The 27,562-nt window shown below is 39.6% G+C and overlaps 1 protein-coding gene across 1 annotated transcript in view; it reads right to left on the bottom strand.

Annotated features, from left to right (window-relative positions):
• The window catches only part of LOC310893051 (pinopsin-like), a 93,607-nt gene that overhangs the window by 12,006 nt on the left and 54,039 nt on the right, over window positions 1-27,562 (bottom strand). The window contains exon 4 of the mRNA XM_083821540.1: window positions 14,666-14,899. Coding sequence (XP_083677666.1) covers window positions 14,666-14,899 — 234 coding nt within the window. The remainder of the gene's footprint in view (window positions 1-14,665; window positions 14,900-27,562) is intronic.

The raw sequence follows: 27,562 nt of genomic DNA, 5'->3' as shown, positions 1-27,562 counted from the left end.
GATACTGTCTCTCACAGTATACTTCTGGACAGAATGACCAAAATACAGTTAGATAAAAGCATACTAAGATGAGTGAACAATTCGCTGATGGGTTGGGCCCAGAGGGTTCTTATAAATAGAGTTACATCAGGCTGTCAACTACCAGGGTTCCCCAGGGCTCCATTTTAGGACCAGTCCTCTTCAATGTTTTCATAAACAATTTAGATATAGGACTTGAAGGATTTTTGAGCAAGTTCAAAGGTGATACAAGATGGAGTGGAGATGTTGACTCCATCGAGGGTGATGAGGCCTTGCAGAGAGATCTGGACAAATCAGAGAGCTGGCAATCACCAGCTATATGAATTTTAACAAGTGCAAGTGCCAGATTCTGCACCTGGGAAGGGGCACCCCTGGCTATACGTACAGACTAGGGGACAAGATGCTGGCGAGCAGCCCTGCAGAAAGGGATCTGGGGGTTTTGGTCAAAAGCAAGTTGAACATGAGCCAGCAGCGTGCCTTGGCAGCCAGGAGGGCCAACCGTACCCTGGGGTGCATCAAGCACAGCATTGCTAGCCGGCTGAGGGAAGTGATTGTCTCGTTCTGCTCTGTGTTGGTGTGGACTCACCTTGAGTATAGTGTGCAGTTTTGGGCACCACAGTATAAGAAAGACACAAAGCTACAGAGAGCATCCAAAGGAGGGCAATAAAGATGCTAAAGGTTCTAGAAGAGAAGACATGAGGAGTGGCTGAAGTCACTTGGATTGTTCAGCCTGGAGGAGACTGAGAGGAGGCCTCATCACAGTCAACAACTTCTTCACGAGGGGGAGCAGAGAGGCAGGCACTGATCTCTGCTCTCTGGTGACCAATGATAGGACCCAAGGGAACGTCTTGAAGCTGCAACAGGGAAGGGTCAGAATGGATATCAGGAAAAGGTATTTGACCAAGATGGTGATCGGATACTGGAACAGGCTCCCCAGACAAGTCATGACAACAAGCCTGCCAGAGACAAGAAGCATTTGGACAATGCTCTAAGACAGATGGTCTGATTTAATTTTTTTTTTTTTTGTGGGGGGGAGGGAAGGTGGTCCTTTGGCAACTCAGGAGTTAGACTCAATGATCCTTGTGGGTCCCTTCCAACTTGGATATTCTATGATTCTATACCTTTTCTGCAAACTAAAAACACCTGAGGTTTACCCCCTAGGAGCAGTATTGCTGCCTATGAGGAGTGTGAGACAGGAGGATCATATGAAATATATCCTGAGCACAGAGAGGGCAGGTGTATGGACTACCAACCAGGAGGAAAAGACAGGGAAAGTTTTGTTTAGGGCCTGTTTCTGAGCCTGGTTTTTCAGACAAGTGGACAGCTGTATTTGCTGAAGCTTCCATCTGAATCAAGCAACACTATTTTCCTTCCATAGCAATATCCCTCTCTGGACGTTTGGGGTCATTTTCCAGTAACTTTCAGTGCTTGTTCTTTTCTATAAAAATGAAATTGTAAACTATCTGATGAACCTAATTTAGACTTTACGAATACATGGGGCTGAACATAGGTATCAGGCCATTAGGCAGTTTAATGAACACCTGAAGCAACCCAGGAACAGTAGAGATGAGAATAAAACAAAGCAATAATCTGTTGCCAAAATAATACCAACAAAATTATTCCATGGTCGAAGAGCAGGGAAGGCAGAAACGAAAGAGCACATACCAATGTCTGAGAAATATTACCTTATTTTCATGAATATAGCATACTATTCAGATAATCCCTGATCATTTAAAAGTATTGTGAAGATAAGTCCTTGTGTAACATGCACTCTCATATAGAGTAAACAAAGTCAGAGACCAAAGCTGCATGGATCATAAACTGGGGATAGTTATTTTGTTAGAGGAAACAATTTAAGAGAGGCTTTCATTTACTTATACTTCAATGCAACCAGCATGGCTGCTGAATTTCCAGGAGGCTGTCTGTGCACATGAAAGCACAATATTAACAATGCTACTGCATCTTCATTGCACATTGCTTTAAGAAACCCCTGATGCTTTCAACAGGGTTTATTACTGCAGAAGAAAAGACCGATTGTAATATTTATCTCATACTAGCTCTTCACTGGCCTTAAGTAGAGCTACTAAAACCTATACTATATATAAAATGGGCAGCTTATATGAAGTTAATTTTTTCCTACCTTAAAGGAACTTAAGAAAGAAGAGTTTCCTAAAGCAGTGTGAGGAACAAGAACACGCAAAAATCTTCAGTGAACAGCAACAAAATGGACCCTGTCTCTGTTTTCTATTCTCATTTCAGTAAGTCAGAATTGTTTAGGGCTTTGCAGTATGATTGATGGATCCTGACTGACAGAGGCAGCAGCAAATTTACCAGTCCCTACAGTAACATTTTATTTCATGAGAAGAAATGAAGGGTCTGTTACTACTGTAATATGTGATGAGTGATTCCAGATCATTTTGAAATAGCTCTCATTTTGCTGAAAGTTCAAATCATAGCAACAAAAATTATTTTGACACTTGAAAAATGTATGTGTTTATACAGTCATCGTCAATATGTTGTTCTGCCTACCTGTTTTCCTCTTGCATTTTCATTTCTTCTCCCATAGACTCTGGATCAACCCATAAGAATTAAAAGAAAGACTACAGCTAACTGTGGTGGACTTAGACCAGTATGTACCTGTCCCAGTTCTGTTATTACTAAAGCATATGCACACGTACTTGTAGAATTGTGACCTGATTGTGTTCTTGTTGCCCTGGCTTATGAGTGCTCTATCCTTAGCTGTAGTCTGTGTGTAATGCATATTTAGGGAAAATAGTTCTTCAGGATGTTTCTTACACAGCTCCACTGAGGCTGAGACCAAGAACAACACACAAGGAAATCCAAATCCCTTATTTTCATTAGATTATTTTTGTATCACCATACCATTGGTATCTTCCATTGTGAATTATTCAGGCTTTTTTTGTCTGAGGCTGCATCACTGTCTTATGCTCTACTAATACACAAACACACACACACACAAACCTTCAGCAGCTTGTGGGCATTTTATCTGCTGTAGAGTAAAGCAATCTACCTGCTAAATGTGGTCAGATGAGTTCACAGCAACTTTCCTCAGCACTACTTTTCATACTGCCTCTGGCTGAAATGCAGGTTATTATGAGCCCTCCCCTTTCAGTCCCCCTCCACACCCCAAAATTCCCACATCACCTTCCCTGTTACTACACTTCCTGTTGTCCAAAATGATTCTTTCTGTTGGTTGTGACAGATGACATTCTAGAAGGCCTCTGATACGGTAATGATGGAATAATCTTTCGATTACCAGATACAAATCCTGTTGTTAAATGAGGACTCTTGTTACGGAGCTCACACTGTTTTTCAGACAATGAGAGCTGCAGCATGGTAACTAGTGGGTATGAGGGATGGGAGCCAAGTCATTTTTATATTTTATCTTAACCTCTGTTTGCATTCAATTAGGAGTTGATTTAATCCAAAACAAAATTAAAAAGCATTGGGAATGGTTCAACTTGTGACCATGTTGTGATAGTAGCTGTTTGTTTTCATGTACTACTTCACTCTGCACTGGTGCAGCCTTGCCTTGAGTGCTGTGAACAGTTTTGGGTACCACAATGAAAGCAAGACATAAAACAGAGACGGTCCAAAGGAGAGCTATGAAGATAGTGAAGGGTCGGGAGGGGAAGACATGCAAGTAGTGGCTGAGGTCCCTCGGTTTGTTCAGCCCAGAGCAGAGCAAGCTGACGGGAGGCCTCATGGCGGCCTGCAGCTCCCTCACGAGGGGAGCGGACGGGCAAGAGCTGAGCTCTGCTCTCTGGGGACAGCGACAGGACCCGAGGGAACGGCACGGAGCTGGGACAGGGGAGGGTCGGGCTGGGGGTTAGGGAAAGGTTCTGCACCCAGAGGGTGGTCGGGCACTGGGACAGGCTCCCCAGGGCAGTGGTCACAGCACCGATGGAGTTCAAGTGTTCGGACAATGCTCTCAGACATATGGTCTGATTTTTGAGTGGTCTTGTGTGGAGCCAGGAGTTGGATTCGATGATCCTTGTGGGTCCCTTCCAACTCAGGATATTCTATGATTCTATGATAATAAATAATACCACAGAACTGACTGGGTTGAGAAATCAGAATTTTTGTTGTGAGAGAGAATCTAATACTTCTCAAATTTCTTCCAAATCTGGGACAAAACCAAAACAAATTAAAAAAAAAAAAATCCGGACAAAAGCTTGGACTGGCAAAGTATCCAATTATAGGCAGATACCTGCAGGGCACAGTTTAGACTCACTCTGCCTGTTTTCCTATAAACTGGATTTCCACACTGGGCTACATTTCGCTGCATTTTGTTCTCTAGCTAAGCCACAACTCTTCTGCATTTGTGCATGGGACATGCAGCGTGGGAAGGGAGCTTGATCTGTAAGGATAAAGGACAGCATTTCTCTTTGAAAATAGATTTTACAGGAACCAATGTGTAGAGGCTTAGGCAAGGAAATATGTCCTGAAATTGAATGTTTTGTCCTTAAGTTTTCCCAGCTGAAAATACAGTTGGCAAAGTTAACAGCTTCAAATTTTGCAGAAACCACATTTTGCACAGAGCAGATGCTTTCATGGAAAATTTCTCAACAAGTTACAAAATTGCCTGGTTTTTGTTTTATAACTTGCATAGAAATCCCTTGAATTTGTCGTTGGTCATCACTGAGAGAGAAGATGGTAAAAGTGAAAAGAATGACGTACACATTTTGGTTAACTTTGAATTCCTCTTTCAGTATATTCATATTGGCCTAAAACCAGTACACACAGAAGCCTTATCACTCTCTGAGTTGTAAAGTCCTGAGTAATATTTCCCCCAAAGGAATAAAATGCTACATCTGGACCAGAGTCATCCGTAAAATACTCAATTTGCATAGTTGTACCCTATATAACAGACCATGACCATACACCCATTTCTGAAAATCTGGTCATAATTTAGTCACAGTAAAGGGATTTAAGAAGTCACTGTAGAGCTGTAGTTCTTTTTTTTTTTTTTGATTTAAATTCAGAAGATAACAATAATCAAGGGAGTTAAACACTGCAAATAAGATGACATAAACAAGAAATAACTCCTAATGCATTGAAGCGTTGGTCCTTTTCTAATATTCAGTGAACTGCTAGGAAGTTGTTTTCCAGATGAAATACACAGTCCCAAGCATGATTACCAATAAGCTTATAATTTAGTTTTTGGGTTTGTTGTTGTTGTTATTATTTGAATTTTTCAAAACTTCAGAAAACTAAAAGAGATATTATAAAAGAAAATAAAAGAGGAAGGCTGGAGCATTGCCTTTGCCACTTCAGGTCAATGCCACAAGAATGGCCCATTGCCTACGGGGCAAGGGAATGCAATTAACAAAAGTCAGGACCTTTGCAGGTCTGTTTTTGCCATGACTACATATTAGTGATGGCAACTGGACATATTTATGGTCACTGGCATTTGCATAATATCAAGGGCACATACTTTTGTATCATGAGACTGTATATATAGCAAACAGTACTATTAATGTTGTTTTTAATTGTGTTTACATTCGATGTCAAAAGAATGAAGTGCCTTGATCACTAGAGAAAACTAAACGAACTGAACTTGTTTGACCTAGCAGTATGAAGAAAGTCATCTGACTGCTGTTTCTGAGTATGAACAGAAGACATCCCAAAGAATAAGTTTTTTTTGAGTAAACCAGGAATGAAAGATTATAAACTGGCTACAAGCAAACTTAGTTTGGAAGTTGGCTGACTAGACACCTGAGGAACAAAGCTCTGCAATGCCTTCTGGTTCAAGAAACAAGGAACATCAATTTGTTTTCAGTCTCACATGGTCGAATTTCTTAATGGGATTAAAAGGTGCAGTTTATAATGAAAAGAGACCTAATCTAATGAATTACAGACCTAGTAGATTTCTATATTTTATGTCACATATTCAATACTGTGGAAACCATTACATCCTTGAGTACAGTAGCTTCTTTGTCCTGAATGGAGAAGGACATCGTGATTAAATCATAGAGTTATACAGATCTGAATTAGATTTGTCATGCAAGTTCATGAGGTTTTAGGCAGTAATCTAACCTTTGATACTCAAATTTCTTCTGCTGCAAAACTAGGATGATGATATTCACCTGCTTTATGAGGATAATGAGGATTAAATAAATTAATTAAATATTTATTTAGAGGAAGCTACATAAATGCTGAAAAATTCTCTGATTAAGAAATCTCTCTCTTTTTTTTTTTTTCTCTCCATCACCTAATCTGAAATGATTATTGCTTGAATTGTTAGCTGGATACATGACTGCAAAGATATAGCTGGTAGACATAGTAAAACACTGAGAAGTAATATCAACTGACAGATGAAATACACCAAAACGTCCTGCTCTGGATAAAATTATAGTATTATGCCACTGCTACATCACAAGAGATTACTCAGTGATTGAACAAGAGAGACAAATGAGAATTTCTATTACCTCCAGGCTTACACTTATCTTTTCAAATCTTTTTCATCTGTTGAATTTGATAGTCTTCATAAAGCAACTAAACTCTTTGCTTATATAATTGGTTGCATTGTCTTACAGATTCTGTTTTCTTCAGATGACATATGCTTGCATACAGCTTTGAAAATAAAGGCTGCAGCAAATATATAGCTGGAGACCTACTTGTTAAATGTGGACATGTTAGAGAAAAGCAGAAACATTAGAATTAACACAGAGAAATCTGATGCTAAATTAATGTTTGACCTTCAACAGATGAATTTTAGTGTTGGCTAAAATTCAGTCTGATTCCTGACCTGGGGATGCAGCTGAGAGCACTGCAACAGAAGCTCCCTGTTCAGTGTCACCTGGCAATGTTATTTGAAGAACAGCAGAAGTTCAGCCTACCTACAGATCCTGTTCCCCTTTGTAGGACCTTATCTGTCCGCACCAAACTTGGAAATCAGTCCAGAAAAAAAACACACCAAAATGCTAAGCGCTTACACTTAACTTGTAGATCACTCTGAAGTACTAGCAAGACAGAAACATCATGGTCATTATACCTTATCCTTTTTTCCTGCATTTCTCTTATCACTTACTGAACTGTTGACCATCCTAAAGCCCCTTGAGGACAGACACACATGTGAAGACAGCAAAGAAATATTGATTTGAGTTTCTGCTGGTGTATACTTGCAAGAGCAAACAGGATACCAAGGGGCCTTGCTTATATGAATCCCAACACCTTTTATTTAGGTGTGAATGTGCCATATTCCTTGCTTCTATGGTCATCTGAATACTGCAAACCTCCATTTAACTCTCAATCTACCTCGTAGGTTTGATATTACAGTTGGAAGTGTGTGAAAATGGCTGATTTTAAATGGTGTCCTGAAACTCCCAGCACAACCACAGGCTGATCATGATAGGTAAGTGCAAACAATTTGCTGAAACAGTCTTACTTGTACCAGAGAAAAGCTTAGGGATGTAACCCTGCTTATTCTTTGAATTCTTAAACAGTTCATTGTTTCATTCCCTTTGTACAGTGACAGTGATTTTAGAGGCTGAATCTTTTCATAAGGGTATTTCCTTGCTATCCACCAAACAGGTACCAACGTTAATCTCTTTTCATACAATCACTACAGTTAACTCAATGTCCTAGACTATGACCCTTTCTACTGACCAGTATCACCTGCAAAGTTGTCAGGAGAAAGCTGAGGCAATTGTCCTTCTTTTCTGAGCTAATTTCAATGAAAATGCACTAGGGTGGATGAGACAATTTTAGATTTCAACTACATTTTAATTTTAAAATTTGAGTTGTCAAAAGGGATCACAATTTTTACCTGTTGCAGTTTACCTGCATAATGCCTAGGGGCTTATTCTAAATGAAAATGATAACTTTAAGCCTCAGAATAAGCAGTTTAGTCAGCAAGGTTTACAGAACACGTGAGATAATAAAAAACAAGTGATGCAGAGTGCCAGCTGACCAATGCCTAGACAGTCCCTGAGCAACAGCAGCCCCTTGGCCAACTCTCTCTACTTTTTATTGCTGTCATATGGTAGGGAATATCTCTTTGGCCAGTTTGGGTCACCTGTCCTGGCTCTGTCCCCTGTCCCCTCCCAGCTTCTGGTGCACCCCCAGCCTACTCCCTGGCAGGGCAGCATGAGAAGCTGAACAGTCCTTGGATCTGTATAAACACTGCTCTGCAACAATTAAAACATCAGTGTGTTATCAACATTATTCTCATCCTAAATCCAAAACACAGCACCATAACAGTTACTAGGAAAAAAAGTAACTCTATCCCAGCCAGAACCAGGACATTGCCCTTCACTTTCTCTGTCTTCCTGAAAGGAAGATCTAAGTGGACATCATTTCTGTTACTGTCATCCCTGATACTAACTAGCCCAGTAAACACGTTTATCCCGTGTTTGTGTTTGTTCACGTTTAATTGTTTCCATATTTATTTAGTATTTTGCTTGACCTGAGTTTTGGTGACCTGGCTGCCTGCTTGCTACTTTTCATGTAGGTCTGAACAAACAAGTCCTAAACTCTTCTGTGATGTTGAGGCTGGTCCAGCCCTTGGAAAGCATCCACAGGACAGGCAGGATAATGCTGAACATATTCAGCCAGGTTGCACCAGGAGTGTAGCCTGGGACAGCATGATGTTAGCTGGGGCTGCTAAATGTACTTGTAACCCTAATTAAATAGGTTATTTATCTGATCTGATCTTTTTGTCATAATCTGAGAGAGAAATACCTAAAGTAATTCTGAACTCACTGTGTGAGATGCAATTGTACTTTATGACAGCTGTAAAGGTGCCCTTGAGACATCTCTTCCTTTTGCCCCTCAACTTTAAACAGTCATACTACTGCTTGTTAGGTAATGCAGTGTCACTTCTTTATGTCACTATTATATACCCAATATCAGACCAGATAACAGTGAGAGAAGAGATTAAAAAAAAAAAAAAAAAAAAAAAAAAAGATCATTTATTAACATCTTATTAACATCTACATGAATTTTAATGAAAAAAAATAGCGATTTATAGCAATAAATCTTCTGATAAGTCCACAAACCTCTAGAAGGTCATGAACTTAAAAAAATGGGATTTATTTTCAGGACTTAATAGATATGTTTCAATTTGTCCATAAAATGAGGTTTAACACAATTGTCTCTTTATTGTGTACTGTCTTTCCAGATCTGTCCTACTGTGTTCTCATGCAGCTAAAGTATCTTAGTTTTCCAAGGGGAAAAATGAGCACTTTAAAAAAAAAAAAAAAAGACAACAAAAACCCATTAACTTACCCACATATTCCTGCAGCTTGAAGACTGAAACATTACCTTTTCTGGGAAATGCTGAAAACTGCACAATACCACATGAAAATTGACTGTGAAAATACAGCTGTTATGTATCCAGCTGGGAAATGTTAAGGTTATTATTTTCTTCTATTTTTCTTTATGACTGTCATGTGTAGACTCTGTTTCCCAAAGTGCATATGCATTTCTCCCTGCTCGGCGCATAAGGCAAGATCAAGATGGACTGAAAAGGGCTGTTAGAAAACTGTATATAAGGTGCAAAAATCTTATCACTAAAGAAGGACTCGTTTCAAGTTCCACAAAGGCATTTGAAGAGGGGTTGGCCTGGTAGTGATCCACTTGGTGAGTGGTGGGGTGGTGGTACAGCTCCCCACTGCAGCCACAGCACATCTGGGAGGTGTCTGACTTGTGACCTGGGTCACTGCCACCTCTCTGGATGGTGTGTTATCGCACATCCAAATTCAGCTAAACAATATGAAAATGCCTTTCCTTTTTCTCACAGTTGTAACCTACTGGGGAAACTCCACTTCCCTGCTGGGTTAACTCCTGCTTATCACACATTGGTCTCCAATACTGTTACCTCACCTCTTTATAGCCTCTCCGTTGATGCTGCCAGCTTGGGCCCAGGTGGCTATGTTATATCACATGCATGAGCAATGAAGATAAATATGAAGAAAATGCAATGCGTGAGCAGCCCTGTTGCAGCAACAAGGCTGTGTGCCTAAGTGCTCACTCATGAGAGAAGAGAGAAGCACAATTGCACATGCTGGCTCCAGGTCTTGTTGAGGAGCACTCTTAAGTACATTATTATTCACATCTCATTGTGCATCAGAAACAAATAACAACAACAACAACAACAAATGCAGAATTCTTTGCAGTTGGCTTAGTTTGCTCATTCTTTTAATTTATTCGCCCTCACCAAGCCCCAAAACATGATAACTTTGGAAAGGTCACAGTATTAATTATTTTCAGACAAGTTTGTATATTCTTGTCAGCATCACTTCTCCAAATCCTTGGGGAAGGTGACAAGGTCCGCTTCTATTTTCATAAGTGTAGTGATTTTAATTCACTAAGTCAGGGTAGAAATCAAACTGGTAATCAGTAACTTCTATTCACATCTAAAACAGCCCTTCCCTCACATTCTCCCTCCTTGCTTTTGCTCAGAGGTACTTTCTGACACCAGAAATAGGACACTGATTATCACAGTGTTGGAGTGGTTATTTTTGTGGGTGTGTGTGTTTGGTTTTTTGTTGGTTTGTTTGTTTTCCAAACTGCAATATGCAAAACAGTATTAGAAGTGCTGGTTTGAGTTTCAGTAGTCCAGGGAGACATAGGTGTACTGCCTGAGTGACTAAATGTCTGGAAATAACTGCTGAAATCATGTAATTAGTCTGAAGCCCGTGAACCACAGCTGAGCAAGATCATTTTACATCAGCAAAAGTTGTAACATATAATCTGATCAGGGGCTTCCAAGTGATTGTTTCTAGAGATCCTTAAGTGATAAGGTTTCATTTGTCTAAAATTTGGCTGTCAATTGCAGTGAAGCAAATTCCTGTTTTCTCTGAGTGCTACCTTGAAATTATGTGAAATAGCAAGTGCAGACTGACTCAGTCTCAATACCCACTTCTCATTCACAGCCATACCCTCTCAAGCACTTATTATTCGTATCTCGACTTCTATATCAATAAAAAATGAATGAACTTCTCATACATAAGATAAGGCTAACGTGAAAAGCTGCTGCACTATTGTGTTATCCAGCTATTGATGCCTAGTTTTCAGTGAAGTATGTCCTGAAGTACAGTTACATCCATCAGAAAGTTTTGGGTTTTTGAGTTCCTGTAGTTCTATGGACTACAGGAAGGCAAGATTCCCCTATCTGTGCAACAGCAAGTCCATGGTTGTGGGGAAGCTGGTATCTCTCTGGTGAAGGCTTAACAACTGCTTGTATGTAACATGTGGAAGAGGAGGTTTCTGTCAGCATCACCATGGTGGAAGGAAGGAAACTGAAGCTGTCATAAATAACTTGTTGGGGTAGCTGCATGGGTGGAAGTTTGAAGATGTTACTTCAATCTCAGGCAGTTCAAGCAGTTTAGTGCTTTACAGCTTTGTCAGTGAAGCTTAATGCAAGCCTGGAATGATGTTTTTAGACCAGCAATGGTCCAGCTGAAGCTATGTCTTTCTGTGCTCCTGGAGAGGAGCAGCAGAAGGACAGCAGCATAAGCCATGAGGTCCTGCATGAGGGAGTCCCTGCCACTGGAAAGAAATTCACCCCAGCTATTTTATCACCTCAGGTCAGTGCAGAAGGAACCAACAAAGGTTAAACTATTATTTTTTTATTATTATTATTATTTTTCCTGGGGTTTCTGGACCATGAAAGTGACTCAAAACATGTTCAAGAGTTAATTTAAAGGTGTATTCTGCAGGATGACTTTTAAGGCAGGCTCAGAGGGTTGCAATTCCACGATACTCCAGATTGCTTTATGACAGATGGAAGCTAACACTGCGGCTGCAGTCAACCAGTGCTGTTTTGCAACCTTCAGAGCAGGTCCCAAAGCAAAAAGGTTAGCTTATGCACAGAGACCTAGAGATTAAGCCATATGTTCTTGGTGTATTTACAAAATGCGTGAGTAAATAGCCTACTGTTGGCATCTTGTATCCAAAAGACATGACCATGAAAAATACAGGCTAGATAATTTTTGTTTTGGGATGCACCAGCCTCCTATGACAATTCTCAGTAAAACATGAAGCCCAGAGAAGCTAAGTGCTGGGAAGGAGAGAACTTTTCCCGAAGTGTTAAATTTACAGAAAGGAATGAGGAAAGCTACTAAGTAGCTGAGGTGCTGTGAATGCACTTCATACATAGGACAAAGGTATTTAACTCTTTTTCCTGGTCTGAAAGGAAGGTGAACAGATGGATGGATGTGTTTCACCTCTTGTGAGTGAAGATCATTCCTCAGTTTCACATAAAAATAGTTATTTTACTGCTAATAAATAATGGCAAAACAAATGAGAACTGAGAACTATTATTTTTGTTTTATTACAATGAGAATATTTACCCCTAATCTGACAAAGCTCCTTTTCATAAATGATCTTGTCTTGATTTCTGTAACAATAAGGAAGCTAACTATATTAAAAATAAAAAAATAATAAAAAAATTCATACAGTGACTACCAGCTGGCAACTAATGATCTGCCCTTCAAACTTATTCAACTACTCTGTCCCTTTGCATTTTTTGTTAAATGATGGCAACTGCAGAACAGCAGGCAGTGGGAAACAGAAGAATTATTCTCAAAGTTCAAAGAGAGAAGTCTAATACATTGGTCTTGCATATGACTGGAGGCTAAGAAGAGATATTTAAGAAACTGTTTGCAGTTCCCTGCCAGGGTGCTCCTGAGTAGTTACAAAGTCTTTTCAGCTCCTGCTGCTAAGAAATTGCCTGCCTTGCCTCAAAATGGTCCAAATGGAATCCTCCCCCTGTAGACAGATCATCCAGCATTGTTCTTCTCTTATAAGAGATGATAAATTGGATCAAATGTCAGCCTTATATTGAGAAACAAGTTAAGTATTCACAATTTTCTCCTTTTTATCTGAAAGAAACAGCTACTGCAAGGAAAGAGTGATTTTTGGACAGCTTGCTACATTCCTGTGATGTGCAAGCATCCAGGCTTTATTCTTGCTAATCAAGTTTTTCCCAACAGTGAACCTTTCCTCTCTGCCTCAGCACACCCACAGCAGTGTGACTATCTCGTAAGCCTTTGATGCTGCAGAATACAGAGTTCTCAATAACCGCCTGGAGCACTTGGAGAATATAAAAACAGCCTTCTTTTGTTGTGTTTATATCTGTGGCTGCCAGGTTGTCACCACTGGTAATTGTGCTTGTGATTCTCTTCTTGAGACATATGGAGGCACCCAAAGCTCTACACTGAGTTCACGTGTTTTAAGATCCATATCTTTACCTCAGCTTCTGTAACCCTGTTGTCTGGGATGTGCTCTGTGTGTGAATACAATGCCAAAATGTACTTGCCTTCTCTGTTATAGCTTGCTCTAGTGGCCGTAGCATGGCCAGATGATCTCATGGAAGTTAAGGACCTAATCAGTCTAAGTGCTCAGAGAACTCAGAGAAGCAAGACAGATGCTGCTGTTGAGAATTTTCCATAATAACTGCAATATGTAAGGGAAAGGAGAAAAAGTTACAATTTTGTTTCAGTATTAGCACTTTTCAAATGGAGCTCTGTGTATTTTCAATGTCAGCTTAAACTAGACTTTGGAAAAGAAGTCCTAGCTTTGGGGAAGGCAAAAATATTTTTTCCTTCTGATTTCAGGGAAGTTTCATGTCTTTTTCTGGGATTTTTCCCTCAGTCTTCAGGAGCATATTAATTCCTTGTTTAAGAACTTTATGGTAGATGAAGAATAACCTCAGACAGTGGCAAAATTAAAATATACTTGGTTTTTATGTTCAACTTTTCCTTTTTCTAGGCTTCATAATAATAAAACACTGCTGTTGATAAGATTAGGCTCCAGCATACACCAGGCAAAAAAAAAAAAAAAAAAAAAAGACAAAATGGGTTTATTTGCTATATAATAGTGCAATGGACACAGTGAGAACAGGAAATTCAGATCAATGTTTAACACACTAATGTAATCAAAAAGATAAAATGTTTTCATAACCTATGTGTATTTTCCAAACATCTTACTGCAAAACACTTTTAAAACTTCCAGATCTGCCCTTATCAAACTTCAGAGTCAGAGTTGTCAAGGTAGACATTTTAAGTTCACTTTTCTGTACTGAAAATGCCATTTACAGGAATGAGGCACCTCAGCTAGATCTAGGCATTTTAAAAGTGTTAGAATTGGCCTTGCCCCTCAAGAGAAAAAAAATTGTTCCCTATTTTGGCATATAGATGAAGTGGGAATTTAACAGAAAGAAATGTAGAAGTTCATAAAAACTTAATTGAAATGACCTTTTGTTTTCAAGTGGATCTGTCAAGAAAAATGGTTAAGTGTTTTCAACAGGTCTTCTCCTTCAGATTGTTTTCAATGTCACGAAATCCTTTCCTCTTCTTGTCCCTCTTTTCTTGCACCTACATCCCCCAATATTCTTCTATTGTAAATAGATTCCATTAAATTTGACAACACTGCAGCATGCAAATTAACACACAACAAGTCCTCAGAAGAACACGAGCAATTTCAGTAAGCAGATGTATATCTGTTCTTGCTATTTAGCAACATAATATGTTGACATTTCCATCCCAGGACTCCAGTGATATTTTTCAGCCCTGAATGCCCTTTTCCCAAAGACACATCCACAGGACAGGTAGTCACAGAAGTCAATAATGCCTGACATACCCTGAGGAAAATATAATTTAATAATAACATATCTTACCTGCTTATTCATAAGTATGTAGATAATGGGATTGCAAACAGTGCTGCTTTTTGCTAAGATGGAAGGTATGATGCTTGCAACTGGAGTCACCACACCTGGCTTACCAAATGTTGCAAGTAGTGCTATAACTCCATAGGGAATCCAACACACGAGATAACAGATAACTGTAGTGATCACCATGAACAGTACGTGGTATTCTCTTTTGCGGGCAGTGTTCTTGTGGATTTTTCCAACCTAGAGAAAGATGAAGGGAAAAAAAAAAAAGGTAGGACTAAGAAGCTGAGCAGCTCTTTTTATTGTTTTAATAACCCTGGGACTCTTGATCTTAGATTAGCAATGACAATCAACATTGTAATTACAGAAACAAATCAACATCAAACCCAAAAGTGAGAGAATGCAATGGGAAGACCTTCATTGTTTCCATCGGACACTGAGGAAAGCCCCACAGATATCATGCTGCATGCCAGCATAACCCAGAGTCAAAGTGGAGGTTGGAGCAAAAACAGAAGTTACCATCTAGTTTTTACTAATTGGTAGGTCATCTCCAGTTGCTTTTTAGGTATGGTATTCTCTATAACTGCACAATATTTTCACTCAAGTTATTCCAGTCCACAAGACTTTCTTGAGATGGAGAAGCATTATGAAACACATGAGAACCAACAGAAGCATTTTCTGTTTGGGTTGTGGAAACAGCAGAGCAACGTTACGATTGTGCTAATGCTCAGTACCTTTGCCTTGGATGTTGTCAAGGCTTGGGTAGACAAAGCCTTGTTTGGCCCACTGTAATGTTGGCAATGGTCACATGAAGAGTGTAGCACTAGAGAAGCCTTCCAAACAAGACTTTATGAACTTTCAAGTGGTAGGATTCATTCTTTATAGATTATCTTTTGCAGGTAGTTCACCATTTTGATAAATAAGCCTCACTCCTGCTAATCATCAGAATAGTGGTTTTTTGTTTGTTTTGTTTTGTTTGTTTTTGTGTGTGTGCTCTTAAAAATGAATAAATTAAGCATTCCAAATATTGACTTAGTTTGGTTATCGTGTTGTTTTGGGGAAACGGAAAGGAACTGGGTAAACAGGAAGCACAGACTTAAATGATCTGTTTCAATGCAATGGTACAGTAGCCCATCTTGCTGTCATGAATTTACAAATAGTTATAGTCTGGTTATAGCTGGACACATCCAGCCTTGATGAGGAAGTATTGAAAGCCTCTCTGCACTTCAAAATGTTTTCTTCTTTGGTCTGTTCTGGACTAATGCATCATGTCCTTTTGGAGTCTAGAGTCCTAAGATGGAGGTTAAACATTAATGTCTAGATGTTATTTTTAACCCCTGGTGTAAATACATTTCCCTGCAGACTACTACTGAACACTGGCTGGTCTTCCTAAACATCTTTGCAGCCAGCAGAGAAAGACAAACTCTTCAAGGAAGCTAATTTTGGTTCCAGTCTCTCTCCAACAGCTCTAGAAAGAGCCTCAGCAAACTGGTCTCCAAAGGTTATGGTTAATTCCATAACTTCCCCCCAGCATGTGTTTAGCAAATCCAGATGAGCCAGCAGGATTTCAGGAAGTATTCAAATGTTTAAAATAAATCAATCGAGTCTTGTACTCAGCCAGATGTTATTTATATCCACTTTAAGGTCTCTTTGCCTCAAAGTGCAGTTCTTGAGAATAAACTGCACCCAAGGGAACTAAGTGCAGGTAAAACTACAAACTACAAAATAAGCAAAAATGCAGCTCCTTGAAATGAAATGCAAGCAAAATTTATCTTAAAAAAAGAAAACAAAAAGGAAGGGAAGGGAAGGGAAGGGAAGGGAAGGGAAGGGAAGGGAAGGGAAGGGAAGGGAAGGGAAGGGAAGGGAAGGGAAGGGAAGGGAAGGGAAGGGAAGGGAAGGGAAGGGAAGGGAAGGGAAGGGAAGGGAAGGGAAGGGAAGGGAAGGGAAGGGAAGGGAAGGGAAGGGAAGGGAAGGGAAGGGGGAAGGGAAGGGAGGGGAAGGGAAGGGAAGGGAAGGGAAGGGAAGGGAAGGGAAGGGAAGGGAAGGGAAGGGAAGGGAAGGGAAGGGAAGGGAAGGGAAGGGAAGGGAAGGGAAGGGAAGGGAAGGGAAGGGAAGGGAAGGGAAGGGAAGGGAAGGGAAGGGAAGGGAAGGGAAGGGAAGGGAAGGGAAGGGAAGGGAAGGGAAGGGAAGGGAAGGGAAGGGAAGGGGGAAGGGAAGGGAAGGGAAGGGGGAAGGGAAGGGAAGGGAAGGGAAGGGGGAAGGGAAGGGGGAAGGGAAGGGAAGGGAAGGGGGAAGGGAAGGGAAGGGGGAAGGGAAGGGGGAAGGGAAGGGGGAAGGGAAGGGGGAAGGGAGAAAGGAAAAAGAGGAAGCCACTAATTACTTGAGTCTAATGTCATCTCTTGTGGCCAGGTGTGCAACTTTCACATGTTAATATAGTGTGAATACTGGAAGCTTTACCTACCTCTTTGTGATGTGGGTATTTTTTAATAACATATTTGATTATGTATTAGACTGTGAGTATAAAACATATATAGTACCTGTGTTAGTATATATAGAAGACGAAGTGATATGGTAACACTTGGTTTTAGTTAACTATGATTCTAGTCTTCTGGAGTGATTGGTTCTACCTGGAATTTCAGTAGAAATTTTCGTGTTGGAAGTAAACAAAATGCACACAGACTTAGTTTACCAAAAATTATCAAGTATTTTTTTTCTGTGTAGTCTCCAATGGATTAGAAAAAATAATAATAAATTGCAAAATATAATTTGTCCGTTCTGAAAACATTGGAGACTTTTTTTTTTTTCAAGAAAAGAACTTGTATCTCATAATTACTTTAGCTTGACAAGAGGATTGATAATAGATAATGGCCCAATCCTGTCCTGCTTACTTGAGCTAAATTTCTCGTGACTAATTGCAATTTTGTCTGCAGAATACAGGATCTCTTGCTGGCTTCAGCTATGTTGCAAGCTTACAATTAACCCAGGAATGCGAAGTCCTAGCTCAGTAAAGATCTTCAATAAAGGCAGTAGCACCGGTCAGCACATTTTCCCTCTTTGTTTAGATAAGATCTCTGTCCTAAAGAGTTTGCAAGAGTTTACTCTGTGCACAGATGAACTACAGATGAGAAATAAGGGAAGGAAAGAAGTGTAAATGTGAAAAGATTGTGCAAGAATTTTGTTATACATCCTTCTGTTTTTACATCTTTAATTCATTTCGTTAAGAAGGGAAGCCTATATCATCACTGTGTCTGTTTTAATAAGTCTGTCTGTTGGTTCCAATATCTTCCTTACAAATTTGAGTGATGTTCTGAAACTTAGGAGGTTGACTTAGTGTTTTTGATACTGAATTCTTCACGTCACTAGAGAAGAAGGATCCTCGCTGATGTTCCCATTAAGGAAAAAAATGTAATGTGAGATGAACTCGTTAGACACCAGAAAATCTACTCTAATTCAGGTTTAATTTTAGCACTGCTGTTTGTTTGTTTGCTTGTTTTCCTCTAATTTTCCTTTTCTGATCATTAAAAATGAGAAATCTCTGATCACAGCTGTTCCTAAAACAGGACATTCATGTGTCCCTAGGGTCTATGAAAGATGACCTTCTGCTGCAGTCTTCTATAATTGAGTTTAAAAACTCATTTGTCGTGAGACAAACCCATTGGAAAGCAAATTTAGTTAGCTGTCATGCTCATGGAATCTTTCACTTCCATGTTTACACCAAGGTATACAATCATTCTGATTTTCATGTACCTCATATTATAATTCTATAATATGATTTACTTACAGTCCAGTTCCTGGGATGAGCAAGTTAGAATTTCAGGCTTTTTTTGAAAGTATAGTTATTTTCAAAAGTATATTTCCATTCTCACTGTTGCAGAGAAAAGATTGAAAGTATGGAACTGCAGATAGCAAAACAAACAAACAAACAACAACAACAAAAACAGTGAGGAAGGAACATAGTATATGTCCTTCCGTAATGGCTCTTGATCCCAAATGACCTGGGTGTCCCAGCTTTCCAGAGCAGACAAGTATGATAAGATCACATCCTTTGTGATGAATCCCAAATGTATTTGATGCTTCTTTCAGTTTTTTGTTTGATGCCCAGAGCTGCTGTAGCTGCTAAATGTATTTTATATTTCATTTAGGTAACTCATCTGCTTCCCAAGTGTCAGTAATCTTACTTTTTCACGGTGTTCTGGGCACAAGTCTCCTACTAACTGTTTCATTCTATATTGCCTTGGTCTCATGTTTACACATGAGACTCGAAAGTTCAGTGTTCTTTCTCTAGTACCAAAGCATCTGTCTCTTTCTCTTCTCTTGTGTCCCTTTAAGCTATTTTCTTCTATCTCTTTAAGCCACTTCAGCCCATACATGGCTGTTTTGACGGTGTAAAGGCAAGCAGCAGAGTCTCAGGGTTTTTATGTGTATTTGTTTTATGTCGAAATGTTTTGGTGGTGGACAGAGGGCTGCATGGGTGGTCTCTGTAAGAAGAGAGAAGAGGCTGCCCCCCTGTCAGAGACAGTTCCAGCTGGCTCCAAAAAGAACCTGACACTGGCCAAATCTGACCCCATCATTGATGCTCTGTGATAACGTATTTTAAAAGGGGTAAAAACTGCTTTGCAGCAGCTGTGGGAGAGAGGATTGAGAAAACTTGAGAGAAACAACTCCACAGACACTAAGGTCAATGCAGCAGGAGGGCAGGAGGTGCTCCATGCATGCAGCAGAATTTCCCCTGCAGCCTGTACAGACACATGATGGAGCAGTTCTTGAAGAACTGCAGCCCATGGGAAGGACCTATGTTGGAGCAGTCTGTGAAGGACAGCATCCTGTGGAAGGGACCCATGGGAAGGGGAAGGAAATGAGGATGAAGGAATGGCAGAGATGAAACCTTATGCACTGAATGCAGCCCCCATTTCCCATTCCCCTGCACCTCTCAGGGGAGGAGGTAGAAGGATCAGGAGTGAAGTTGAGTCTGGGAATAAGGAAAGGGGGAAAGTTTTTTTTTTTTTTAATTCTGTTTTTATTTGTCACTATCCTACTCTGTAATTAAGTGGCAATAAATTAAATTCATTTTCTTCAAGTTGAGGGGGCTCAGGGGCGGCCTTATCGCACTCTATAGATACATTAAGGGAGGCTGTAGCAAGGTGGGGGTTGGTCTATTCTCCCACGTGCCTGGTGACAGGATGAGGGGGAATGGGCTAAAGTTGTGCCAGGGGAGGTTTAGGTTGGATATTAGGAAGAACTTCTTTACTGAAAAGGTTGTTAGGCACTGGAATGGGCTGCCCAGGGAGGTGGTTGAGTCACCATCCCTGGAGGTCTTTAAAAGACATTTAGATTTAGAGCTTAGTGATATGGTTTAGTGAAGGACTTGTTAGCGTTAGGTCAGAGGTTGGACTAGGTGATCTTGGAGGTCTCTTCCAACCTAGATGATTCTGTGATTCTGTGAATGCGTTTTGCTTGTCATGGTAATTGGTGAGTGATCTCCCTGTCCTTATCTTGACCCACATCTTTTTTCATCTTACTCTCTGTCCCTGTCCTGCTGAGGAGGGGGGAGTGAACAAATGGATGGGTAGGCACCTGGTGACCAGCCAAGGTCAACCCACCACATTGTGATATCACCCTGGTAATTCTGGAATACGTTAATAAAACATGAGATGCAAGAGGATTTCAACAAGTTTTAGACTACTCTGTAGAAGTGGCCCTGGAGTTTTGTTTTCAAAAGCATATACACACTTTTGGTTTCATTGTCACTTTGCAGCTTTGCAGCCTGCCTTAAAAGATGTTACCTTTAAAAGTTCTGTTTATAGGTGCTGGAAGGCCTCAAGCAAAATACAGCTACAGAAAAATTACAGTTTTGCAGATGAAAAAGCAGCAGGCAATTTAACATTAAAATGATTCTATTTCTTATTTTGAAAGCATTGGACAATTTAACACAATTGTTACATTCTATTTTCAATAGTCAAATGGAAGTGCCTCCCAGAAATGCTTAGTGTCTGGACAGACACATGATAGAACATTGGAGGATGATAATCAAAAAGTAGATTAAGATAATGTGCTAGAATATGTAAAGCCCAATGTAAATGTGAAGATATAGGGTGTATATAATAAAGTTTTGAAATACGTAGGAAATCTAAAATACATCTTAAAATCATACAAGGAATACTGGACCATTGGGGTCAAAAGGTATGTACTTGGGTTGGCTGGAAAACACATATATTTGCTGTAAATTCAACTGTGTTTTCTGGGACAACGACATTTCCCGCAAACTTGAGAGACCTGTTCTGATGTAGGGAAGGCATTACATTTAAGGAAAATAAGGTGGGTTTTTTTGTTTTGTTTTGTTTTGTTTTGTTTTCCGGGGGGGGTTCTTTTTTAATGAGAAAATGATATGTCTCCTCTAGTTTAATTCTGAGAAGTAGCAGAAGTGTTTTGTTTTTTCAGAAATCAGCCTCAGGTAGCAACAGTCAAGCTTGTCTAATCTCAGGCACTAAGCATAAGACTGGCACCATTAGCTCTCATCTTGTTTTGCCCTGTAGTAAAACTGAATCTCGCATATATATCCAATGCTCTCTTTCACCCTCTTTTTCCACTCAATCTGACATGCAAGACACCACGGTTAGATGACTATGGCAGTCTGCTGAGCAGATACATTAGATGTGATAGGTCACAGAGCACGGGAGAAGCCACAGGGGCATTCAGTGAGGAGGAAGGCAACAGCAGAAATGTGCTCAGAGGGGACCTGAGTGACACATTACTTAGTTGACCTCAAAAGCTGAATCCCCTCCTCTCCCAGCTGACAAGAAATAGCAGATATATTGCTCACCAAGTGATGGGATGAAGCACTATTTCATGCGCTGGAAAAGAAGAAACTGGCAGATCTGTGCAGAGCAAGGAAAATTTCAGCGGCACTTGTCAAAGTCTGGAGGGGTCATGAACCGCTAAAAAGGGAAGCTCATAGTAGGAGATGGAAGGGGTTAGTAACAAGAGATGCTAACAGCTTTTGATGTAACTGTGGAGCATCCGTTACATTGGAGGTTTAAGAAAAGGACCCCAAAGGTCTCTGTGGTGGGCACTCCTCCATGAACCTCAGAGAACAGCCTCAGATCAGTCATTGCATTGACACTGTTAATGTTACAGAACAATAGCATGGGAAGGAACAATATGGTTATCGCAAGTCCTGCTCAGCTCCATGTGGATTTAGTTGGCCATGAATTGTGGGGCCAAGGGAGTACTTCGTATGCTCAGAGGAGGCCATTGGCACCAGGAAAGACCTGAGCAATGGGTGTACACAGGGGCTGTTTTGCTGCATCTTAAAAGCAACTGCAAGGCCCCAAATGCTAGAGGTATATATATGTCACCCCTGTAAGGCACTAACATGTACAACTGTGCATATTCCCATTATCTAGAAACAAACTGAGGTTTGTTTTGTTTTATTTCAGACACAAAATAAGGAAATTAGGTTAAAGTTAGCTGTTATTAAGAGGAAACTTTAGTGACGGAGATCAAGCCTGATTGTTTTCATGAATTCTCCTGTGTTTTCTTTTTGCATTTACCCTAGTCTGTACTCCTTACGTACTGCAGTAATGTTCTTTCTCTAATAAAGCCTTTCTCGTGTATTCTAACAGCTCCCAGACATTTTCAGTTGTGAACATCTTGAAAGGTTATGAAGAATATATGACACACCATTCATCTAACTACAAGGTAGAAAGACTGTATAGTAAGAACCCAGCATCCATAGTCATTTCAAGGAAGGAAATTGTATATCATAACATCCTAAAAATCAAAAGGAGTTGTTTATTCATGTTGTCCTTCAAGATCAATTTCTCTTTCCCCAACTATTTATTAAAGTAGAAGATAATAAAAGTCATACACTCTGAATCTAAGTAGTTGATACTCTAATCATCCTTTAGCTAGCCCACTCCAAACAAGTAACATGGAAACGTGTGCAAAGTCCTTTGTTTATTTATCACGGCTGATACATTTTTCCTGGAGCTGCCTCTGTACATTTTACATGCAAATAACTGTGTTTTCTTTACTCCTCCAAAACTGCACTGTAAAGAGAAGGCTATTTATGAGCAGCAGTGTTTGTTGCCAGACTTCTTATGTGTCAGTTATGAGTGCTTGTTTTGACATAATCAAATATTCAACGGTACTACCAAAACCAGAGACAAATTAAATATTCATAATCATCTGAGGGAAGTCTGCCAATCTTTGAACATTTAGCCTACTACAGTTTCTTGAAATGAACAGAAGGGAACTAGACATTTTAACGCAAGAGATGTAGAGGAAAAAGCTGGAAAAAGACCATTCTTCTTCCTTTACAAACCAATCAAGTAAGACCATCTTCTCTGTTTTTTTTTTCTAACAAGGAAACTAAAAATTCTCTTTGTATATTGGTATGAATAACCCTCCACGAGCTCCAGGAATGTCTCAAACTAAGCAGTGACTCAAATGTCAGTGCTGATGAGCTTCCTCCTCTTCCATCTTCATGGATTCTTTCCTCAAGCAAAAACAAGGAGGGGAAAAAAAAAGAAAAAAGAAAGAAAAAAAAAAGCATCAAAGCTCCAAAAACATGTAGGAAAGAGAATCTCCAAGAAATCTGCTTCTCAGTGTGGGCTACTCTAGAACTTTGTGGTTTAATACTAAGATAGATTAAATACTTTGATTGTTATTTAAGAATGACAATCATGAGAAAGCAGATCTCACTGGATTAAAATCGATGACTTCTTTATTAGCATTTAGGTGTCTAAGTCCAAAACAAGAGTGAGATGCATAGTCTCTGTGGAAACAGGGACTAAACAGAAACATCTGCTTTAGGTCATCTTACTGTCCAATGGGCCCTGACTCTACAAAGCATTTGCACTCACATGTTCACTAGTGAAGTGAGATTTAAGCATACATCTGAGCACTTTGCTCAGTTGGGGCCACATAATGAGTTAATACAAACAAATACAGAGGGAGGAAGCCATAAAAACACACAAGGGGCTTTGCAGTTAATTATTTTAATGTCACTGTCAAGACTAAAAATTGAAGTCCATAGAACGGATATTTTATCAGCTGAACTCTGGCTTTACTGGGAATTTTTGTTAATGAGTAGTCATCTTAATGCCTCAAGGTGAAGATATGTTTTAAATACAAAACTTAGGACTTCGTTCACTGCCCTTGAAGCATAAAAGTCATTGCTGCTAATATCAGTGAAGTTCTGTTGTGGACTTAAGAACCACTATAATCCTCTTAGTTGCAGGAATTATTTCACTGTGCTAGCTAACGGGCTTTTAACAGCAATTTGACTTACACAGTGAACACATTCACATACACACAAACAAGCATCCCATGGTGTCACTTCTATCATATATGACTCATATTTTATCCTGCCCTTTCCTCACAATGGATTTTCTAACATCAATGTGGATAAGAAAATTAAAGGTGTATTACACACGGCTATCGTTTTATTTGTGTAACAGTCTTGTTTTAGAAAAAGAAGTACGTTAGACACTTATGTGTTCCCCAAGTGGAGCATATCTCTTTTCCTTCTAGAGCTTTACCCAGCAAGGATGATGGCTACAAAAGCATGAGCTTGGGCTTCCCATGCACCGAGTTGGCAGGACTGAAGCCAATTCCAGTGCAAAAGCTGAGAACACACTTCACTCAGCTGTGACTATCAAGCTCAGGTTCCCAGTTACCAGCCTATGCACTGGGCTCCACAATGGGCTAATGCAGATTCATGAGTTTTAGAGCTGCCTTATGCCCAACCAACCTGGAGCATGGGCAAAGTGTGTCTACCCATGCAGCAGCCTGGCCGGACAGACCTGAGCAACTGCCTTTGTCATCTGGCGCTGTTTCTTGTAAGGGAAGTACAGGGCCAGGAGATGTTGTATGCCTCCCGCACGCTTTGAGAATCCCACACCAAACAACTCAGCCCTCAGAAGACACTGGCTCATGCATAGTGACTGATTCATTGAATGGTCTGAAGGCACCACAGCAACAAGTAAAGTAATACTGAGTCTCTGTACTCTATAAAGAAAAAATATATATATATAATCCTTCTGAGGTGAAATGAAGATGAAATGCCACCAGCCCTGGCTGCTCATTTAAGCAGATAAATTATTTGTGGTGATATACACTTCTAAAAAATGTTATTTGTGTCTATGTCCTTCAGTAACGGTGCCACTGCACAGAGCTGCTATCTCTGATATTTGCAGTGTCACCTCCATGGCACCTATCTGCCTGAAACAAATCAAAGATGTATAGAAAATAAGATATGTGGAAAATGAAAACTGAAAGGGCAGTGAGTTGTGTTTGCTATCTGGAGACAGTTGAAAAAAATGGTTTTGTTCAAAGTTCTTTAAAATATAATTAATATTCTATGAAAAAAATGATCAAAAGAAACTGTTTGCTATAAAATATTAAGGTTATTGAGTCTTTGTGTGTCTAACATGCCTTACCCTATTTATACAAAGTCCCTAGACAGTAATAGATAGAAAGCCATTCCCTTGAAGTGATCAAGTCTAATTTGTACAAACTGATAGCAATCACAAAGTGTATTACTTTCTTGCATTTGATTGCTTTTCTAAGCCCAGTTCTAGTGAGTGTATTTTAACTGGCCTTGACTCACACTGACATCCCTATCAGTGGGCTCAATGAGAATATGTTGGCCTGAATTAGTTTAAAACCAGATTATATCCTATGGATGGTAAAGGCTTAAAGGAACTTCAAAGCTTTAAAGGCAGGATATGTTACTCTGCTTCCAGCATTCCCTACAGAGGGGATGAATCCTCCTTACTCAAGGAAGACACCTATTTTGACCTGACAAACTGTCAAGTCAAAGCTGACTCTGGTCCAGGGAGTTGTGAAAGGTGCAATGTCCCATCTGTATGGGTCAGCATTAAAAGTTCAGAGCCCTGGAAAAACCGAATGTCACAGGGCCCATTCTGATAGCAAATACCGGTTGTTGTTTTTTCTGGTCTTTTCATTTAAGGTAGCTTAAAGGTCAATCCCAAGCCATAGGGATTTTTGCAGTTATCTGGATATATTTAAGCGATGTGTCGATGTAGTGCTTTGGGTTTATTGGTGGACTTGGTAGTGTTAAGTGATGGTTAGACTTGATGATCTTAAAGATCTTCTCTAAACTAAATGATTCTGTGATTCTATCTATACCTGTCTGAAGGAGAAAAGGTGTTTCTGGTACATATGTCGATGACCAAAAGCCAGAATACTTCCTGAAGTGACACTTAGCACCCAGACTGCCACTATTGGGCACCTGGTAGAAAGAACTACAAGGCTTGAGCAAATCCATGGAAGTTGCCGAGACCACTTTCAGAAAATCAAGCCAGTAATTCAGTTGAAGATTCCTGTTTTAAAAATAGTTTGCCAACAAATTATACCTGTAAGAGATTTACTCTTCCAATAACCAACTTCTATGTGTTTTTAATAACTTTTGCCATGGCTTTGATGGATCTAACAGCCCAGCTGAAATTAAGGGAATGGAAAAATGAAAACATAATTCTGTCTGCAGAATGTATATCTGTAAAATCACAAATATAGTTGAACTCTTCAAAAATAGATGAACTGACAGGTGGAAAATTTCTTTCCATGTTTCAAAATTACTACATGATGCTAAGCAATAAAGTGTTACTATCTACATAGGAAATGGAGTGCATATTGGTCTGTATCTAAAGAAAAAGTGTTTTCAATCATAGCTGACCCAAAATAATACTTTGAAAGACTAGAACACTGATATAACTAAAGCAGGAAATAACAGGCTGTGTTTTATATTTTGCATGAATAATAAATGTAAGAGTCAGAGCAAATGTCAACCGAGATCAGAAAACTTATTTAGTTGGAATCAGAACACATTGAAACCTTCTCCACACCCTTCAGGTATGTTTGCAGTTTGGTTTATGACCCATCCCTTCTCACTGAAAAAGTCAGTGTATGTATGACTGAATATATATATTTGTATATATATAAAAATATGTACATATTATAAACAATATATAGAATTTGCATGTTTATATACACTGTATGCTATATAAACAGATACACTATACATTATATACTACATAAGGTGCACACACAAACACACATATGCCCATAATTGTGTGAAAAATCTTACACAGGAGTCTTCCAAGATTAGAGAAGAAAGATATGACACAAGTATGACTCAATGTTTTGTTCACCTCTTGAATGGGATTAACAACAGCCTTTTCTACCCTAAATAATAAAAAAATATTTTCTCTGAAACTAGGGTGTGAATGAAAAAAAAAAAAGTTTGGGATATTATTTTCCCACAAAATGGAGCTTGGGAATTCCTCCAGATCCAATTTTGCTTGCATATATAAAGTTCTCACTCGCATTTAACACTACTTTACACCAAGGCTATCACACGTGGGGGAGAACTTCAACTTTCCATTCTTCTGTATCAGTAGCTGATATCCTTGCAGTGAAATTAGACACTAAAATCACTCAAACATCAGCAGTCTTTCAGCATCTAATCAAAATTACCTCTATTCCTGGGGAGAGGTCAAGTTTTCCAGTATTTACTGAGGCACCACTTCCCAATCCCCCGAAAATTTCTACTGACATATAAAAGAAAGCAAGGGGGCATTAAGGACGTGTGGGTATGCTTTTGACATGCATCTATTTATATTTAAATAAGTCTAATATGTGTGCTTGGACCTTGCTCTCAGATTCTGTGGACTGTGCACAGAATATAAATCCAAAGTGGCTTCAAAGTTCTCCTCTCATTGGCATCTTTAAAAATATAGCAATTACACTGAAACTGGCCTCCGGCATTCTCCTCCATACTCACATATACATGACAGATCATTTTCCTCAAATTATTATGCATTTGGCATGGTCGTGTTCAGTAAAACACACACACAGAGAAACAACAAAACCACCACC

This window comes from Anser anser (assembly GCF_964211835.1).
Source record: "Anser anser genome assembly, chromosome: 1".
NCBI lineage: Eukaryota > Metazoa > Chordata > Aves > Anseriformes > Anatidae > Anser > Anser anser.
This window is presented reverse-complemented; position numbering and strand designations above follow the sequence as displayed.